General features: G+C 32.6%; 1 protein-coding gene and 2 long non-coding RNA genes across 5 annotated transcripts; all 3 read right to left on the bottom strand.

The window, feature by feature from the left end:
- Positions 1-1,484: 1,484 nt before the first annotated feature.
- Positions 1,485-14,544, bottom strand: LOC136070045 (uncharacterized). The gene is made up of 2 exons (XR_010631273.1): positions 14,288-14,544; positions 1,485-1,702 (listed from the first exon to the last, which is right to left on the bottom strand). It is a non-coding gene; the product is annotated as an uncharacterized LOC136070045 (long non-coding RNA).
- LOC136070044 (uncharacterized) lies at positions 6,806-9,891 on the bottom strand. The gene is made up of 2 exons (XR_010631272.1): positions 9,798-9,891; positions 6,806-7,168 (listed from the first exon to the last, which is right to left on the bottom strand). It is a non-coding gene; the product is annotated as an uncharacterized LOC136070044 (long non-coding RNA).
- A 3,412-nt stretch (positions 14,545-17,956) lies between the features above and the next one.
- LOC136070050 (dynein regulatory complex subunit 7-like) lies at positions 17,957-22,231 on the bottom strand (the record flags this gene model as incomplete). 3 transcript variants are annotated; one of them, XR_010631286.1, is given in 6 exon segments in its annotated part: positions 17,957-19,233; positions 19,347-20,243; positions 20,364-20,466; positions 21,277-21,322; positions 21,404-21,915; positions 22,013-22,231. XR_010631286.1 is itself a non-coding variant. In XM_065779356.1 (5 exon segments), coding segments are annotated over 4 exon segments (414 nt in total). In that variant the 3' UTR covers positions 17,957-20,034.

Genomic DNA, 22,231 nt, shown 5'->3' with positions numbered 1-22,231 from the left:
AATTTATGGAGTTTCTTTTCAAACTAGTTTAGAGAGAAACTTTATTCTTATAACAATGTAATTCAAATATTTTTTTTTTCTCAACTATTCGCAATTTACCATGTAAATGACCAGACATGTTGGGTGTCTCTAGACTTTTTCTTTAAAAACTACTCCTAATAAAAGTTGTTTGGCCCAAAAAGAAAAATTGAATTAAATGAGTGACAGTCTTGACAGCACCGACTACCCTTTTTCATTAATTAAACGGTAGCATGGTTAGTGGTTAAGAGGAACTGTAACAAAAAAAGCCACCACTTGCCATCTGTAGTTAATTCCTGAAATTAATCTTCAACCAGTTCATGTCCCACTCTCTTGTCTTCTCAAAGATGCCATTCTGTACAGGCTACGTATTGACAAACGTTATTACGAATAATACAGCTAACCTTCCAATCGCCTTAATCAGTAAAAATATATAATGTTAATCTCAGTTTTGTTTTATAAATATTAATCTTGGCCTTATTATTTTTCTTTTTGATGAATCTTCATGGAACCTCATCCAACAATCAGGATCTCCCGATCCTGATTTTGCTTTTTTGTTTTTAATAAATATACTGCTCAAGGAAATGTGATGTCAAATTTTAAGGGACCTGATCATTGTTGTTGAGGGAAGAGGGCTTACAGAGAAAAAAATTAAGCATACAATAACACAACCTAAATTGCAATGCATAATTCTTATCAAATCTCATAGCAAATCATGAAATCGAATCTTTTCTTTTTAATAAGATGTCCTATCGATCAAATAATTCTCTATATACATGCGAACTGTTTTCAATAATTATGATTCTTTTACAATCTTGATTAAATGATATCTACAATTTTTTCTTAAATCTACCAAAAAATGCTCTCACTAACAATTTTGATTTTCACATCACCACTGATTTTCTCAGAAACCAAATGGATGGTCTTATTCTGCTATTAGGTGATCAAACCCTGTTCAGCAGCATTTAAATTTAGGATTGTTTGGGTTTTAGACCCTAGCAAACAACTTCCAAAGGGTTCAGGAGCCTATTGTGATTTTTGAAATGATTAAGGGTTTATTGCTTGCAATTTTGGAAAGACATGGGGTCAAGATGTAATTTTATGGAAAAAACCGGGGTCAAAATATGAATATTGAAAATTTTTGGGTCAAAAAGCAATTTTTGAGGAAGACCGGGGTCAAAATATGATTTTGGGAATTTTTGGGATTAAAACATGATTTTTGGGAATTTTTGGGATTAAAACATGATTTTTGGGAATTTTGGTATTAAAACATGATTTAGAGAATTTATGAATTAATATGCAAATATGGGAAAAAACAAATTAGATGCAAACAAGATGAAATGAATTAAAATGAAAACATAGCGAAAATATGTGAATATGTAAATATGGGAAAAGGGATTAAAAAGAATGTAACAAAAATACATAATAGCAAATAAAGAAAAGATGGCATTTTATTAAAGAAAAGAAAACATGCATGGAGCCTTTTATTTAAAAGGTGGGCTGAATATGTTTAAAACAAGATATAGGTTTAAAACCAAAGTGGGCTGAAAGTTCGATGTGCATGTGGGTTCAAAATTAAAGTGTGGAGGCCTGGGTCGAATGCTAAGCCTTATAACAAATTGGGGTTTAACTTTAGTGAAAGAGCTATCAACCCAATTAGAATAAAAGGGCTGAAGCCTTAAACCTGGTCCAAGAGACCGAACCCTCGCGGTGTGTGTGTGTGTAAAAACTGAGGCTAAGTGTTGGGTTATTGCGTTTGTGTGGTCAGTGTTTATGAGGATATTGAGTATGAAAATGAAGTGTTTGGCACGGATTAGAAAAGAGTGTGTGTGTGTGTGTGGTGACTCTCTGTGCATTTCTTGATAAATCTAGCTAAAATCCTACATCAAATGGTAATTATGAGCGCGTGCCAAGATTAATTTCTATTCCAAATGCAGCTCACCGGAGCAATCTTGCAAACTTCAGTAACATGTCAGATATGCATTTTGAAGGAAATCAATTGTCAATTTAAATAACGAAGCTCATTTTAGAGGGAACCCTTAACTAGAAACTTTCTCATTTTCACAGCAATTCAATCAATTCAAGCCTGATTTCGGTTTTTGGACATTAAGGGCCTGTTTGGTAGAATAGTTTGAGTAATGTTGTTTATATTTTTTTTTTAAATACGTATGCGTGAAAAAGTGTGTGAAAATATGTATAATATTGTTTAAAAATCGAAAACATGTGTCTAAGATGCTTTATCAAATAGGCCTTAAAATAAAGAGTATTCAAAAGTGTTTAATGTTATGTCCAAATAATTTATTAAACCTTTGATTTGACATCTAGAATTCTCATTAATTTTGGGGTCGGGCAAAATATGGTATTAACAAGGATGTAAAGTTATGATTTATAACTATATTTTATGTTAGTTTTATTTCATGACAAAAAGTATTGTAATTGTATTAAATTATTTTCTTGTATTTTATGGGATTTTATTGTATTGGGTTTAGTGTTAAATTGATGAAGAATCAAGCATACAATGAAGATTAGTGCAGTTTCGCGACTAGCTCGCAAGAAGTTCGCGAGAAAAGTTCCTGCGAAAAGGACATGTGAGAAGCACATGTTGGAAGTTGAAGAGTCAAGTGTCAGGCTGTGTTTCACTAGTACTTCGTGAAACAGGCCATCACACAAGGTACTCGTGAAACTCTCTGCCTTAAGGGTTTAAAGTGTGACTTTCTTACCCTTCATCCACACTATATATATCTTCATTACCTACAAAAGTATTGGAGGCTATTTAGAGAGAAAACCCTAAATAAGTTTCTGCAACATAACACACTCATCTTTTAGAAAGAGAGTTACTCATCCTTTAGTAAGAAATCATTGTAATCTCTTCTCTTTCCCCTCTCCCATTACTATATCTTGAGATGAGATTTGTACCCAAACACAACTCACACATATTCAGAGTGTAGAGAGTGTTTTGGAACTTGGGAAGCATTTGAGATTTGCCAAAAGAAGCCAGTATGACTTGGTTGATGCAATAGGGCGGTATTACAGGATCTAGAAAGTTAGTAAAGACAAGACTTCGAGAAGTTCGTTGATAGCGGGAGTTTGGAGGGCTCAAGTACATATGGGTAAACTAGACTTGGAAGGTTTTTTGTTATTCATGTACTCCAATTTATTTAAAAGAGATTTGTACCTAAACACAACTTACACCTATTTAGAGTATAGAGAGTGTTTTGGAGCTTGGAAAACATTTGGGATTTGCCAAAAGAAACCAGAAAGACTTAATGGATGCAATAGGATAGTATTACGAGATCTAGAAAGTTAGTAAAGATAAGACTCTAAGAAGTTCGTTGATAGCAGGAGCTTGGAGGGCTTAAGTACATTAGGTAGATTAAACTTGGAGGGTCTTTTATTATTCATGTACTCCAACTTATTTACTAGTGGATCGATTTTGATTTGGAGGGTCGCGGAGAGGTTTTTTGCCTAGTTCTTCAGCTTCCTCTTCGATAACACGTCTTGATGTTATCTTATGTTTGCATCTCTTTTCCCTACCCTTTAAACTTTCATTTTATTGTTAATTGTGGATGGATATGGCTTAGAGTAGTGTAATCAGTTCATTGCGCATATTTATTCTTGTTCCATGCTTTGTTAAGTTAGAGTAAAAGCAATTTAGCTGTAATTTTTAATTTGGGGTTTGAACAAGCTCATGTGTTTTCACTCAAATTTTGAATTTTCAAATGAGATATGGAAGAAACCTAAAGGATAAAGAGATATTGTGAATGATCTTTAAAGAATTGCTCGTTCCACTTTGAATTAACACACACACACACATAAGAACCTTAGTATCTGAACGTACACTCAAGTTGTAATTATTGAAACATCTAATGCATACTTTTACTAGATGGATTGACTATTGCTACAAAATGGGAAAAAAAAAATAAAAAATATCATCCCAAGAAATGGAATTGAAATACAACTAGTCGCTAACCCGTGCAATACACGGAAGAACTATTGAAAATGATTTTTTTTAAAAAAAAAATAGATTATTATTATTATTTTTAATATTGAATATATCGTTTTCTATGTCAAGATCTAAAGAAATATTATTTAAAAATATTGTTATTGGTGTTGCATATCAGTTTGATATTTTAATCCTTTGGTTTTTAATGGGTCATGAAAAACAGTAAGTCAATGGCACCTAGCCAAACTGTCAAGTTTTCAAATTTGGCTTAACATAATTGTTTCTTCTCTCTAGTGGCCACACAATTGCAATATCAAAGATTCATACTTTAATCACAGATAAGTTGTAGAATATGCTATATAGATGATCTCAATCATTGCAAATTTAAACTTGTATCTGATTGGTTATATACATATATTAAAAAACATATTTCTATTTAGGAAGATTACTAAATATTGTAATGTTACAAATTGGGCTTGGATTATGCAAAGTTTTAATGTACTAAATTGCTAATGATGTTGACGACTTAGTATGCCTAAATGCACATTAGAAAAAATGAGACCATTAGAGCCTACTCAAACCAAGAGGTGTAAAAAAAATAAAATAAAATAAAACAAACAAACTTACCAAGATTTCACATAAACCATGAAGTTAATTTAAAAAGATGCAAGAGTGAGATATTTTGTCAAACACATAATGTGCATGTTCTAAAACAAGAATGAAAAAAGTATTGTGTAACATGAATCCACTCAATTTGGATTATGCAAAGTTTTAATGTACTAAATTGCTAATGATGTTGACGACTTAGTATGCCTAAATGCACATTAGAAAAAATGAGACCATTAGAGCCTACTCAAACCAAGAGGTGTAAAAAAAATAAAATAAAATAAAACAAACAAACTTACCAAGATTTCACATAAACCATGAAGTTAATTTAAAAAGATGCAAGAGTGAGATATTTTGTCAAACACATAATGTGCATGTTCTAAAACAAGAATGAAAAAAGTATTGTGTAACATGAATCCACTCAACTATTACACCCAAGACAAACTAAGTACATTACAATTGAACAAACAATGATCCCAAGTTGGCAAGAGTAAAGCAAAATGTTCAAAATGATCAATTTCAAATTTCATCATTAGATGGGTGGCATATGAAGTACTCAAGCAAAAACCAAAACCAACAACGTATATAAGAAATGCAAACAGAATGTTCTGTGACTTCTAAAAGCAAAATTTATGACCTGGACATTATCACTAAGTTGGAAATATTTATTTATTTATAATTTTATTTTATAAAAGAACTCAAAGATCTCATTAATGAGAACAAATTGAATACATCTAAAGATAGTTGATCGGTTATATTTTGGTTTGCCTCAACGTGTTTTTGTGTTTTTTGATCTTGGAAGTAATTTTTTGGTGAATGAATTTGAGGGTTTATAGAACTTGTTAAGAGGGGTTAAGAAACACAAAACATGGCACAAAGAGAAATCATCGTTTCTATGAAGAAGAAAAGAAAGTAATTACAAAATCCTATAATTGAGCAACCCAGATTCTCAAATTTCTAATTGTCTTGATTGCTATTCAACTTTTCCTTTGGAATTTGGATCAATTTGTAGAGTATTAAGTGAACTATACATGTAATAATTTTAAGAGACAGAATTATATGTATGTAGAACATATCACATGCGTAAGGAAGAAGAGGGGTATTATTGTTTTTTAATGTTAAAAAAGAAACCTTATACGTCCTGGTCCTGCCAGACTCTTTGACTCTCTAATCATGAACCCATCCAGAGAGCAGCCAACCAAAGCCATGGGAATTGTTGTTATACACTTAGTCCCTTTGTGAATTGCCCCACCTTGGATTTCGCATAATTTTGGATATAGCGGACTATCTCAATGGTGACATACTAACAGTGATGAATGAGTTTCATTATTACGGGAAGTTATTTAAGTCAACATAGTTGGCTTCTTTAATCACATATTTTGTTTAGCCATTGAAGCTCTCCAAAGTTTGAACAGTGGCAAAGAAAAAGAAAGGGTTTATCAAGAGGAGAGAGGTAGTGATCGGGTGGGAAGTAAAAATCTTAAGAAACAATTGAATTTAATTTAAAAATGACAATGATGTGTAAAATTAGATAATTTAGTTTTCTAAAAAATTAATAATGATGTGGCAGGAGGTCAACAAAAAGTTAAAACTTGTGTTATATATATATACTAATGTGTAGCCCCGTGCCTATACATGGGTACAATTAAAAATAATTATAATTATACAGGTCAAATTATAAATAGTCAATTGTAGTGGAGCTATTGATGTTAACTTGAGTTATTAAACATATAGGACATTAGTTCAACCAGGACATTTGAAGGCACCAAAATATTTTTTTCCTTGCAATTTTCATGATATTGGTTCCATCAAGTTTCTCACAGTCACATTTATAAATAATCACAATTAGATATATAAAAAATTTGGCTGAATATACACATTAGTTTCAAATTTTTATTAGACAATATACTCTAACCATCATGGGAAAGAAGCCATATTATGTGCCTTTGTTGTTTTGATAATACATATTTTGACATGTTATTTCTTTCATACCAATCAAGGGAAAACTACCAACAACCATTAAAAAACTACTTTATAGGAGGAATCCCTTAATGGGTGCAATAAAAATAGAAAATATTTATTTAAGATTGCAACTAAAACCACAATTTGTCCCAATATTATGTCCATACATATATTTAATAAAATAATAATAATAATAATAATAAATAAATAACTCATTTTTGCTCACATGCCTATGCAGTATGCACCTTAACCTTTGACGTGAAGTACCATCTCCTAATTGCCAAGGGCCCTCAATTAGTCAAAATAGCATTGGCTTGAATCAACTACAGATCACAAATATCTTTTCTACGCCCTACTTCACTAAAACGGATGATACAAAATTTATAAACAAAAAGAACCAAGTACAAACAAAAGCAAAAACTAAACTTTAAAGTTACATTTATTTGGATCTAACAAATGAGAAATACCACCCAATAAGAATCATAGACGCGATCATGCAAATTGCGTCCAATAGCAATAAATTTGTCTTGATTAATTGAGTAGTTGATTATAGATGTATTGAGTTAAATGCTTCACCACATTTCTTGAAATCTCCCACATCACAACTCCTTAATAAGTATGGAAACTGCTTGAAAGAAGCTGTAGCAATACAATAAACATATCTTATCAACACATGGGATTAAAAAAAAGATAAATCCAAATGATTATGTAAAATTAAATGAATGGATTGATATAATTGCTTATGGTTGGATTTGTAAAGTTAGTAACTGAATAGTTTTCTATATTAAATAATTGGATTTGTAAGAATAATATTTTATTATTTCTTTGTATTTAATAATGCTTATCATAGAATTCAATGCATTAATCATTGGAGTACTTAATGATCATAAAACATAACTGCAGGCTAAAAGTTGCAAAAGTAGAAAAGAAAAAGAAATGTAGACAACATTAAAAGTAATGTCTTACAACAATTAATCTATTTTCACAAAAGGAATGAACTACGCACATCTAAACTAAATCTCAAATTCTCTTACATCCAACTTTTTCCTTCAAAACCATAAAGTCATAAACCCAAGTCGAATATATAAGGTCCATTACCATAGTTCAAAACAGTACAATAAAAGCGGTAACTCAAAACATTATGATAATAAATAATTAAGAAAAGGAACCCACACGATGTTGGGATTGTTCTATAGTCAATTAATCAATCTGGGGTACGCCTTCTACAACATTTAACTCAGCATTATGGTGCTTTAGTGATTAATTAAATAAAACCCCAAGCCTATAACTTTTAATCCATTTACCAAATGAAAAAAAAAAAAAAAATTTTAAAATAATCAATCAGATAGGCCCCTTAGATTACTACTACATAAATTGTGCTCACCTGCATAGTTAGCAACCAAAAAAAATAAAAAATTGATATTCCACACTTCTTTGTATCTGAAGAGAAATATATAAGCAGAACCACCTTAGATTGCTACTAATAATTCTTACTAAAATAGAGTTGACAGGGAATATAGGGTCCAGAAAGATTTTGTAGTCATCTCTAGATGTCTAATTGGAATTGAATTCGTTGGTTTGTTTTCTTCTTAAAATTTTAGCAATATGTGGATGTAAAATATGTGGAGCATTTGCAGCAATGGATGTAAAATTTTAGCTATTTAGCTACACAAAAAAGTCACTTTATTTATTTTACCTACACATATGCTACAGCAGTGGATCTATTTTAGATTTTAACACAATAAAATAATATAAATATTACAATAAAATAATATAATCACTACAATAAAATAATATACCCCACCATCAGATACAACCATAACCACTGTTAACACCACCACCACCAGTCCACAGTAAGAAAAAAAAAAAAAAAAAAAAAAAAAAAAAATCTCCAATCTTTTTCCTCACAACCACACCCACAACCACCATCAACACCATCATCACCACCACCACCAGTCCATAGCAGGAAAAAAAAAAAAAAAAAAAAAAAAAACCCAAATCTCCGATCAGCGGTGATAACCATTGGCGGCATGAAAGAACCAATATCCACAAGCAAGCACTCCGATCAGCGCAAGATCCATGGGTTTCCTAGTTAGGCACTCCATCGGCAGCGAGCTTCGTGGGTTGGTGATTGGAGTTGAAAGAGTGAGACCAAAGTTGAGAGATGGGCTTAAGTCGAGCTTTGTGGATCGGTGACCCAGTTAGGCACTCTGATCAGCGGCGAGCTTCGTGGGTCGGTAATCAGAGTTGAGATAGTGAGTGAGTTGATGAGTGAGCTTGAGAGATGAGAGTAAATGAGAGAGAGAGAGAGCATGAAAGAATGAAAAAAAAAAGGAAGGTGTATTATTTTAATCAATCGGCCGAATAAAATATATATATATATATATATTTTCTTTTGCTCTTAGCTACAGTGCACATCTATAAATAGATGTGCACTATAGCAAATCATCTAAAACTTTAACTTTGCCTCCCCTGCTGTAGCGTAATTTTTGTGTTTGTGGAGCTAAATTTTAGCAATATAGCATTATAGCTACACTGCTGCGAATGCTCTAATATGTTATATAACAAACTGAGATAACGTAAGACATTACTGGACAAATTTAAAACTGGAAAGGCATTCTAGCACAACACCAAAATAAAGCTATTTCAAAAGTTACTGTTATGTTCTTAATCATGTTTTTTCTTCATTTATGTTCTTACACCAATGACATAATTTCTGGCAACTTGGATTGGTTCTTGTATCTGCAAAACCAACACCACCACTTTTTCATCACCAAAAACATAAATCTTCTTACCTCGCCAAATATAATACACAAATCCAAATGCATATTGAAGCTAGGCAACAAACAAATTCAAAGAGAAAAAACTAAATCCATTAGGAAGACAATTTTACTTCAAAAACGCTACAAAAATAGTAAAAGTGCAAGTACAATATTTTATAGTGCCTATTATGTTGAAAAGTTGTACTTTTGAAAACAAAATAAAAGGCAGAACCAGTATTTTCTATAGAAAAACAGGAAAAGGCAAACCTATTAGGGACGTTGATCAAAATTATGAGGGTAAACATTATTTACTTAGTCATTTATATCAATGCTTCCAATTCTTTCACATTTACACTTGCCTTCATTACTGAGTATCTCTAAATTTTACATCAAGCGAAGAAAAAAAAAAAAAAAACAACAACAAAACAAAGAAAATTACACACACAAATAAAGAGACAAATGAAAGGGAAGCAAAATAATGATTATGGAAGTATACAGAGTATTACCACTGTAGAATTCGAGGACTCTCTAGGGATCGTCTTTTTTGCTCTAAGAACCCTCCGCCATGGGGCTGTCTTCTCCACCCAACTCCAATTGATATCTAGAAATATTTTTGAAAAAGAAAAGCTTAATATAATCTTGAATTTAATTAAGATAGTCAAAGCTCTCTGTGATGGACCTAAATTGTGAAAATTATCCTGAATGAACAAAACAAAAAAAAGGAAGTCCCTAAAATTTCCTAAATTAACCAATCTTTAAAATCTCTAAATTCTAAAATTCTAAAATTATCCCAACACCAAAAGAAACCCCCAATTCCCATTTGCAAACAAAACCAAAAAAAAGGAAAAAAATGACTTTGGTGTGACTAACAATTGGAAACTTGGAGACAACAACACTTACTTTCATTTAGGAGAAGTTTAACTCAAATGAATTGCAAACTGAGCCAACTTTTTAACAGGAATATTAACATAATGGTAACGCAGCAAACATCCCAAGTATGAAAGGAATATAATAGGACCTTTTTCTTAGCAAAAACATCACACAACAGAAAAACGATTAGGAGAAGAGCAAAGAGTGCCTTTCAATTATATCAAAAGGCCAATCTTAGGAGCAAAAGCACCAACATGAAGTACCACTAAATAGTTTCACATGCAAACCTAAAAAAATGGAGGAAAAAAAGACCTTGCAATCAAATATCAAATAAAGATACTAACTTGTTCTCAAGCCAAAAAAGATTTCAAAAAAAAAGATGCTATCTTGTTATCAAACAGAAAACAAACATGCAACATTAATCATAGAAAAATAATATTAAAATTATTCAAGCACAATAATTTCACGAAAAGAAAGGAAAAGAATTTACTTAGATTTCCTTAGGAGTATGTGCTCTCCGCTTCCTCAATCTTCATTGTACCACCTTTAGAAAAAAAAATCACGAGATTGCAATTATATTTAAGCTCCTTGGTGGGCTAAGAAATTACATAAAGAAATAATGAGGTGGAAACAAACCCAATCAAATTTATAAATTCTTAATTAGGAGCAGTTTAGACTCGTGTAATCCAAATTGAATTTAAAAACCAACAATACTGAAACTAAAGCAATTATCAACATTAACGGATTAGTAAAAATAAATAAAGTTAAAACGATTCACAAATGTCTAATGCATTGAAGGTTTAAGAAACCATAATACTCCATTTCTTCGTACTAAAATGGATACAGTCAAAGAGTTAGAGAAAGAGCAACCTTTTTGGACGGACTCATCGCCCTGGGTCTGGGCTAATACTATTGCCAAGGAAGAGAACGTCTCCAATTGGAGTGCGGGTCTTGTTCCAAGGACAAAGACCTCTTTCTTTCTTTCATTTAATAGTTGTGGCTCTTTGATTTTATAGGATAGAGGCAACTGAACCGGGACATGAAGAATTGGAGAAAGGAAGAGTCGTGCGCCTAATCAACTCGTTCTCTCTCTGTTTATTAGACTCCCGGTCTCTTTCAATTTAATGGTATTTTTGTTTTAAACCGTGAGGGGTTTCCTTGATTTTAACAAATAGGGAGGAAAAGGGTTATGAATCCAAATTCCTAAATTGACAGTTAAAAAATAAAAACAAAAAACAAAACAAAAGCAAATATCTACAAACATTTTGATAGAAAACCCTAAAACCCAAAACAAAACTGACAGATCTAAACCTACCCAGCAAAAAAACTCAATTAAAAGTAACATTTCATACCCAAGTCTAAAAAATGGAAAAAGAAAAAATTTACCGATGCCGGTTCCGACGATTTGGGTGGTTGATATACGGCCTAACGGTTTCTTCCTGTGCTTGCTATTCCGATGGTCTAAGTCTGGCCAGGGAATGGATAATGGCCGGACTTGGATTTTTCTCTTTTTCTCTTGAGACCTTACGAACTCTACCTCTGTCCCAACCTATTGATTTGATGAACAACTCTTTCTTTTTTTTTTTCTTTTTATTATTATTATTATTATTATTATAAAGACTTACAATACTTAAACCTTGGAGATCGTCAGTCAAGATGTTCGTCCAGATCCAAATCGTCCTTTGCTGGTACTGACCCTAAACACAATGCAAAGAAGGAATCACCGGTGGGGGCTGCCCACAACGCCTCCGATGATTAAGTTAGAGAAGCTCAGTGAACCGTAAAACAAAGAATGTAGATTGACTGGGATATATTTCTCTTACTCTTCAACATACTATCTGAAGATATATATAGACCTTTTCAGTGCCTTTCTAGCCGTTGGCTTCGTCATTATGAGGGCATTATTGCTTGGGCTTGTAACGCCTGAGCAGGTGTCAGTTTAACCGGCGTTATTTCAACGGAATTGGTATTTAATGCAGTTACTCGTAACGGTCGTCCTTAGTTGAGTTGGTCCGGCGTCATTCTTAGTGTCGTGATGGTAATTGCCTCGTCCCTATTTATCGTCCACAGGATATGGACGATCTTACTGATTTTATGGTACATCAGTATGATTCAGCTAAGTGGTGAATTAATCCAGGGGTTCCCTATGGGGCTCTTGTCCCACATCATTTAGTTTCAGTTGTGTGTATGAGTTTAAAAAGTCTTACTTAAGCTTTCAAGAGTTAGGCCCTTTTGAAGGTTTAAGTATTGTAAGCCTTTATAATAATAAAAACAAATGGTTGTGATTTAGCTAAGTGGTGAATTAATCCAAGGGTTCCCTATGGGGCTCTTGTCCCACATCGTTTAGTTTCAATTATATGTATGAGTTTAAAAAGTCTTATTTAAGCCTTCAAGAGTTAGACCCTTTTANCAAATTTTAACTTTTGCAATTTGTCACATATCCAATTATTTTTGTTTGGCTAACCTTTACTTTTCTTTAAATGAATGGCATTATAGAGTACTTCTAATACAACTATTAAAAGTACTTTGTCCACCACAAAGGATTAGAAAATAAATAAAAATTAGTAAAGTCTCATAGTTTAACATCCTAATTGAGTACTATAAAAAATCATGCTATGTAACAAAATAAATACCAAATTATCCAAATCATGCTATGTAATAGAATAATATTATATTTTTATATGCTATATTTAATTCTTTAGATCGCAATAGGATAACATTTAACAATCAAAGAGAATAAAAAATAAAATAAACAACAACAACAATTTAAAAAACAAAACTAAATTGCATTAACCCAAAATAGAGTTTTAAAGAATATAAAAAATTATCAACCTAAAGTAGAGATGCAATAAAAATAAAAATAAAAATCCACCAAAAAATTTAGAGAGAGAGAGAGAGAGTACCTTTTTTTTTTGTGAGGAAAAATTATGCATAGAATAGAAGAGATAGTAACAAATTTATAGTAAGAAGGTGTGAATAAGAAGAGGCAAAAATAAAGGAAGATGAAGGGAAAAGGAAGAATGATATTAATGTAGAGGGTAATGGGGAGATGAAAAGGTAAGGGAAGGAAAAAGATTGAAGAAGTAGGGGAGATGAAATGGTAAGGAAGAGAGAAAGGTTGGAGAAATGTAAATATTAAAAAAAAAATGTAAAAACAATTATAGGAAAATTGGAAAAAAAAAAAAAAAAAAAACCTAAAGCTTGAAAGGCTTCAACGTTTTTTATTTTATTTTATTTATTTTTATTTTATTTTATTTTATTTTTTTTTTAAGCTGAAAAAGCTCACACAAAATCCTAAAGCTGAACTGAAAAGGTTTTGGGTTAGACTTGATAATGGAACTAAATAAATAAGAAGTGGCTAAATTAATTATACAGATTTATTATATGGTGATAGTGGAAGTAAATAAATAAATAGTGGGCTGGATTTATTATAGAGTGATAGTGGAAGTGAATAAATAAATAGTGGATTGTATTTATAAGGCTGAAAATTGTAAAAATCATTTTAAAATTGTAGGACAAATTATATATATATTTTTAAAATGACGTGGCAGCAGCTGTATGTGGCGATTAAATGAGCGCGCCACATTCACCGTAATATATAATATAGATAGGTCTGATAAAGTTCCACACTAAAGTAAACCCCAATTTTTTAAGGCTTAGCATTCGACCCATTTCCATCATACTTAATTTTGACCAGCTCTTTCACTCAAAGGTTCAAACCCCACTTTGTTTTAGTGACAAATTGCAAAAGTTAAAATTTGTATATATACAATAATTGTTTATTTGATAATATGTTTTGGGTGGCCGAAATTATAATTTCTACAAAGAAAATAACCTTAATAGATTATCAAAAACAAAATATTATCCTAATATTGGTTCAATTAATCATTGTTAAGTTTTATTAATTTTTTTTAGTTTACATTTTTTTGGTGTTTTAGATTGTTCCTATGTTACATATATGATTGTTCCTATAATAAATAAAAATATAATTACGAAATGCATTACTCATTATTAGATTAGTTTAAATTGTAAAAAAATAATAATAATAAAACTACCATAAAAATAATTATCACGCGCAATGTGCGGGTCCACGACTAGTTAGAATAAAAGGGCTGAAGCCTTAAACCTGGTCCAAGAGACCGAACTCCTCAAGCTCATCATTGAGCATCAACGCCGCCACCACGGCAGCGAGCTCCTCCTCACCAAAACCTTACCAAGCTCTCACCAAACCCAAGCCCTCTCTATCTTCGATCTCTGCTCTCCCTAATCACTGAAACCCTCAGGCCGAGCTTCCACTATCTCTGATCCTCATCACCACCACAGATGGTGGTTCCACATCTCATTCCCTTTAATTCCGAGCCAAAACAACACCTATCTCTAATTTCTACTCTCTAACTCTCAACCTCAAAACCCACTTCTGATCTACCACCTATGATGGCACTAGACGACGCGTGACTTAGCAAAACAAGAGTGTAGAGGCTATGGAAGTCTCGGGTCAGCCAAACACTGAGGCAATGGTGGTGCATGGGCTCACACGCGGTGCCGCGTGGTCAATTGTGTGTGTGTGCAAAAAGAGAGTAAGTGCTGGGTAGACAAGAACCACAGAGTGTTCGTGCGTGTGTGTGTGTGTGAAGCAGAGAGTCACAAAGCAGAGACTCACCAATCACACACTCCAACATGAAGAGAGAGACAGAGAGAAACAGCTAAAATATAATAAGAAAACATAAACATGAATTTTTTTCAGGCTAACAATCGTCAAGATTATAACAAGGAGATGTAGAAGGTCATCCATTTTAAAATTAACGTGAATAGAAAAAACTATTTTTCTTTCATAATTGGATGTCCTTATTGATTACTATTACTGATATACAACAATGTTAGTAAGAATTCCCAAATTCTGCTTAAGTCCCTTACTAATGGACACTAATGCCTATGGTAATGATAGAGCATAACAAGATTGAACAGTGAATTAACAAAATCCATTTGAGGTTTCATGCAGCAATATAAATTGTTTAGAGGAAAACAAAGTATCCTAGTTTAAAATTAGGCCTACAATAGTGTAGTCAAAGGCAAGCCAGGCGCTCACCTAGGCGCCCAGGTGAGGTGAGGTACTACTAAGGTGCCTTAAAGGCTCTAAGGCGAGACGCTCGCCTTTAGAGCCTAGCGAGCAAGGCGACCGCCTTAAGCCATGAAAAAGGTGCTAAGGTGAGAGCCTCAAGTTTTTTTTTTTTAATTTTTTTTTTAATTTTTTTATTTATTTTTTGTAGAAGTTTGTTATGAAACCTATTTTAGATTATTAACTTCAAAAGGAATGTCATAAAACTTATTGTTAGTTAAATTAATTTACAAATTTGTTTTGTAAAACTTATTGTTGTATAGAAGCTTGTTGTAAAACGTATTGTTAGAAATAAATACTAGAGCCTAAACCATACTAATCTTATTCTGAAATAAATTTATAAACCTAATTTCTTCATGCTTCACATTGAAAAAAAACTTCATTATAATATTATAATACACTAGGTACATATGATTTAAGTTCTATATGCATAATAAATATGTTAAGAATTTGGCGCCTCACTTTTCTAGGGTTAGCGCCTTTTTGTCGCTTCACGCCTCGGGCAATACAAGGCCTTGGTGCCTTAAGGTCGCCTTTCTCCTACATAGGGGATAATTTATCTTTGCGCTTCAGAATCATGTTTCTAAGCATATGCTATCTACAAAAAAATTGTCATGATTCATAAATTATAGAAGCAAAATATTTTTTACACAAATTGTCAGAGATTACCTTAACATAAAACAAACTAAAACTACATAGGAGCAAGCAAGAGAGATAATATCAGTGGTAACAGCCACAAAAGCAGATATTGATAAAGCCAAATTAATATTGTTTACACATATTGTCAGAGATTACCTTAACATAAAACAAACTAAAACTACATAGGAGCAAGCAAGAGAGATAATATCAGTGGTAACAGCCACAAAAGCAGATATTGATAAAGCCAAATGCCAATATGAAAATAAAGTCGTATAATATTTGCATGTTCTGCACATTTCAATCTCACATGGAAAAACACAAAATAAAGCATGTAAGGCTTACAGTAGGGTCATAATTTACACATTGCAGCATGTTTGAGACCACTGATCATTCCACACATTATAAAAGAAGCTTGAATAGAACGAAGACCATGGGTACCTGTCAGATTGCTGAGTGCTTGCTGGGATGTTTTGAGGAAGTCTCCTAAATGTGCAGTCTAGGAAAACACTCATTGGCCTTAATGCTTCCTCGGACTTCACATTGCTACAGAATACACAAGCATTCTTTTAAGCCAACCATAATAAACCACTGCAAACCTAGCATGTTTGCTTATGGTGCTTTTAAAACTTCTGCCCTTCAAATTATTTTTAACATCAGAGAACTACTTGGTACCTGTTATATTCTAGGATTTTATTACAAAATGACTTAACTGCTGCTTTAGCCTCTTTGAGAAAGAATACTCAAAGAACAAGTCGCCCCCACTCTCAAGGCAGGTCCTGTAGAAGAAAAGGCTTCAGAAGCCATAGTTTAGTGCCAATTCAATTTTCACTTTTCTTGCCAACATGTTCAATGCATTCTTGCCCAGTTGTCATTTACTTTTCAATAAAATAAGGAATAGTCTAAGTAGTATTATTCAATGAATCAAAAAAAGTAAAGAAACATCTATAACAATAAACAAGATCAAAATTTAAAACTCACAAGAAAAGCAGAAGTAATCAAACAAAATTATTTTTTTTAGAAATTAACAATAAAAACTTAACAATTGGTGCAATGAATTGCATAGGTTAGAAATATCTAAGCAAGCCAGTTCAATATTCTGAAGAAGCATTTCATCAAACAACTTGTGTTCTTGACCAAAATTTCAATTTCAAACGCTCATCAAACATACTCATTATTCGGTAAAAATTGAAACACAAATTTATTAGAAAGTTTCAAATTCAAAGTATACATCTTTTCAAAAAAGGCATTGGAAAAAGAAATACATTGGAATCTTTCCCTAAATTGAAGCCTAGGGATTTCCAATGAGAAGAAGATGAGTGGCAAGAGAACGGGGTATTACTCAAAAGAAAAGCCCCACATCCCTCTTACAAAGGTTAGTAGATTCAATACAGTTAGCATCATGCTTGACCTACGGCTCATTTAACTTCTATATAACTTAAGTTTGAACTCTCATTTTTCTTTTTTCAGTTGAAAATTGACAATACTCACATCAACATAGATAGCAAATGTATAATTAAAAGCAATCCTAAAGTCCACAACATTTCAATATTAAGAAATGCATTTTAAAAAACAAAAGCAAAATTTAAATATCTAAAGATATGGTATAGAACCAAAACATAAAAAACAAGAAAGAAATGAGGCCATATGGTCAGCTGCAGAGATCTTGAGTTATTGAAGAGCACATTTATATGCATCTAAAACAAAAACTGGGCCAACTGTATTAAAATAAATAAATTAAAGAAATTAAATAATTATCTTATAAATAAAAATTACAAAACCCAGTATCCTGATTTCTCTATAAATACTCATCCTATGAATAAGCCTATAAATTTAGAGAGAGAGAGAGAGAGAGAGAGTAACAAAGGCAGCCAAAGATGTTGATAAAGGAGGCATACCTTGGCATCAAGGTTGTTTTTCAGATGGAACCAAATTTCTTCGAAGTTCAATCAAGATTTTCTTGTCTTCTTTGATGGTGGATACAGATTGGTGTTGGAATCATCATTGAAAAAGGTATGAGCCAATGAAGACGAACCCTATCCATTTTATGAAATTGGTGCAAGTGATGCTGGGATTGATGGGCTCCAAAAACCAGAGCTTTTATTCGTAGGTAATTCACTTACTTCTATGGAATCAAAAGATATAACCTCAACCTCAACCTAATTCTATCCGAATAGAAATAAATACTCATCCTCTTGTGTAAAAGATACAAAATCCATGAGCAGATGCTCAAACAAAGCTGTTATATTTTCAACATGGATTTGTTTTTTACTACCATTGATGGAAACATAAAAGGAGAAACTTCTGCTTAGGGCCTCCACCGATCGAAAAGAAATACAAAGGAAGAAATTGTTATCTGATTCAGAATAACAAAAAAATCAGAATTGCTTTAGAAGATTAACAGGAAAGCATATAAAAAAAAATAAATGTACATGTTTAGCATTAGGATCTAATAAAATGTTTGCCCCTTCAACATCCCTGCCAGGAAAGCCACATTATTTAATAGCCATAAAGAAATTAAGAAAGCTGCAAGCCCGCAATTCCTGGAACAAAGAACTAAAGAACCACAATTGTTACCCAAATAACTGAGCAATATATTCCTTTCATGTAACTAGCCAGAAAGAATCTGCCTGTTGTAATTTTGAACGACAGATTCCTTGAAGGGAACATATTCTTGAAGTAATTTATGGATTGAGCCACCAGAGACATAATCCAAATAAACTGAGATTTTTTCCTCACCCTAAGAATATGATAATCTGGAATTATTATGAACGGGGGATCCAATATTACATAGATTTGAACATGAAAAATCCTTCACTCTCCCTCTCTGTCTTAATTATCTATATTACTGTCTATCTAGATTCAGCTAAAAACTTATATACTGCCAGATGAAAAAATACCGGTTTCAGTTGCTTTGATATCTGATCATCAGAAACAACTGTGACTTCTTTAATTTCACACATTTGCTCACTTCCACCGTTATAGATGCAAATATAACAATTAGCAAAGTAACAAAATAGAAAAAATGCTACTCTTACTACACTATTCTTGAGTTTTTACTTCATCACATTGCTCCTGAGTTTATTTTCATGTCCATCATGTGGACCACTCACACCGGGTACACTTCATGTGTCTAATACTGATTGCAAAGCAGTTGTTCATCAATCTTCTTTTCTTTATCTGGAGACATGGTTTCATTTATATTTTATTTTATTTTTTAGCATTTGTAATAACACCTTGGCTTTTTACCCTGTAGCCATACTAAACGCACCATACCATCTGGCACATGCATGCAGTTACCATAATAAAATTAGGCTTATCTGTGGAAAAAAAGAAAAAAGAAAACCAATCAAGGAACTTTTAGTCTATACGAAAATATGCAATACTAAAAGTTTCTCCCAGATAATCCAAACATTTATTGTAACTTCATTACCTTAAATCCAAGGTATAAAAGCCCCAAAGTCACCCTTCCTTTGTTCTTGTGTTGGGCAAGGCAGAAGGGCTAGTAGGAGAACCTGGAGGAAGAGGCTGACAATAACAGTGACTCTTTCCATCTTCTAGCTATCCAATTGGAGACTTCAGGCTCAAGCCATAATGTGGGAGAAGTGGTGATGTGGGACTTGTGGGCCACCTCAACCCTGGACCAGAGCGTCTTGATCACATGTTAAACATGGTATCACCATGTCCTCTGCCACCAAGATACAACACCAGTTACCATTCACAGAAGCATTAAAGAAGCATAATTAGAATTATCCATTAACGTCTTTTTTTGGCTTTTTAGATAGACAATAGAATAATTGATCTTACGGCATCTATTAAAAAAAAAATCCTAATAATTATTATCTTTTGAGTTGAACACATACTTCCTCCCCTCCACGTCAAATACCAGGTAAAGGTTATCTAATATGAATAACGACTTATCTTAATATGATACATTTGTTGCTCATGCAACATTTCATTGGTTGAAGTTGAAATACTTCTGAATCTCAGTTCCTGGTATTTTAATTGAACAATTCCAATATCCTCCTAGTTCTCAATACTGCTTGCATTTAGCAAATACAAGAAATTTAAGTAACATGAATTTGGGGAAAGTAACAAATATTGTTTCTTTATAACTTAAACTAGAGAGAGAGAGAGAGCGATCTCAGCTGATTCAATAATCTGTTTGATGTTTTTGGATCCAACCCTATGCAGTTCCTTGCATCCACCATTCCCATTGATTGTGGAAGCCTTGGAATTTCTCGAAGCTGCTTGCAGTTGTCAATGTCAAGAAGTTCTAATCTAGGGGATCTACTAATGCTTTCTGGGAGAGTAACAATATTGGAGTCACCTTGAAATAGAAATTCCAATACGGGGAAGTTATCGGGCTTCATGAATTCAATTATATTTGTATCACAGCCAACAAGTTCCAAACTAATCACACTGAGAGACCCATATCCCTAAAACTGACTAAAGGAACTGTGTGCCAATAGGGTCCAGTACTCATTAGCATCTTCTAACTTTGCTTGCTTCACCCATTGTTCCACTGCTGTTCCACTTGCTTCCAGTTTAGACTTACACATAAAAGTACGGAAGCGAAGTTAGTCATGTCACACAATTACGAAACATGAATGAGGATAGAAAGGAAGGATGTTACCACCACGGGCTTTTAAAAGCTGTTGAACTGGGAAACACTAGCATTGTTGCATAATCTCTATCAATCAAAGTGATTTTTTTTTTTTTTTTCTACTCTGAATTTTGGGTGGAGTTCCAAAACTGGCGGCTCAGAAAGTTAAAAGTAGGGATTAGCTTAAGTACCAATTTCACTGACTAATAAAAATTAGCTGTGGATATAGATTTAAATTCCTCATATCTTATAGAAAAGAAAGTGAAACTAGATATTCAACCTTTGATATCAAAAGTTTTCTAAAATGTCATATGAATAGAAGATTTTAATTCTTTTGCTGACAATTATCTAAGGTTTAAGACATTCTTTTATCCTTGAGATTTTTATAGGTTTTTATTTATTTATTATAGTTACAAGCTTTTTTATTAAACTTGCCTTCGATCCTCTTGCTAATAGTAAGTATTTTTCCTCCAAAAAATAACTTGGACGAAAAACAAAAAAAATCATACATTTAATAAAATAACTCGTTTAACCAAAAAAGAACTCGAACAAAAACTCAAAAGCAAAATAAAATCAAACACATATAACCAAAAAATTATAAGTGTAATATGAAATATCCAACAATAAGAACAAAATTTTACAATTCCTACAAAACCCAGATGAGCAAAATACAACACAAAGCCGTGATTAATTAGACTACCAGGGCATTGATTGGCATCAAAAACCGTGACAGTGAAAGTGGAAAACAGAGACAAACCTGAGGATAAAACAATCTCAATTCCCACAAATAATGAATCACCAAGCTGCACAAAACCCACAAAAATAAATAAAAACAAATGGGTTATCTCTAGAAAAATGGAAGAAAGTGGAAAACAGAGACAAACCTGAGGATAGTGAGAGGAAATCCCATAGCAGTGGAGTGGTCTTTGTGTGTGGGCATGATGAGTTAAGAAATGATGCCTCTTTCTCTTTGAAGAAAGAGTCCACTGAGAATAAAAAATCCTTTGGGCAAATGTAATTTACACTGATATAGCCAAATCGACCATCCCTCTATTTTATGAGCTCATGCTTTGAAGAAAAATATATTGATGAAGAAAGGGAAGCAAGTGAAAAATAATTCTTATTATTTGTAGAAAATTATTTTACATTTACAAATAAAGTTGGTAGTTAATTTTCCAAGCATAATATATATCAATAGATTTAATACACTAATACAAGATTGTAGGAAATTATTTGAGCTACTCACACGTATAAAAGAAACATATAGAAGACAAGGTATATGAAACATGCAGAATACTTCTTATTCAATGAATAACCATAAGCAAGCTTATCAATAATGCCAGTAAGAGTCTTTCCATCCAATGTAACATTTTGAAGGAGCACAAGATTTTTGGACCTGCGAATAGTTAGTAGAAAACAACATTAAGAGAAAAGATCAAAATAAGTAAACAACTTAATACCAACATTAAGATGGTGAGAAGTTTCATTTTTACCTTCCATATAGCCAAGCATGTTGTGCTAAATCCTAGCACCAAGAATAATGTCCCTAACCAAATGCAACTCAGAGATGGCCTTACTGATGTCCCATCGTTCTTGTGGCAACTCCATAGAGCATGCCACTCCGACCTTGACCATGGATATCAAACACTCCTTTATTTTATTTGCAAGGCTACCATTGTGATTTCCAAGAACTTCATTAACATTATTTAAAA

This window comes from Quercus suber, unplaced genomic scaffold (assembly GCF_002906115.3).
Source record: "Quercus suber isolate HL8 unplaced genomic scaffold, Cork oak 2.0 scaffold_206, whole genome shotgun sequence".
NCBI classification, from domain to species: Eukaryota; Viridiplantae; Streptophyta; class Magnoliopsida; order Fagales; family Fagaceae; genus Quercus; species Quercus suber.
Note: the sequence above shows the minus strand (reverse complement) of the source record. Positions and strands in the feature narration are given on the sequence as shown.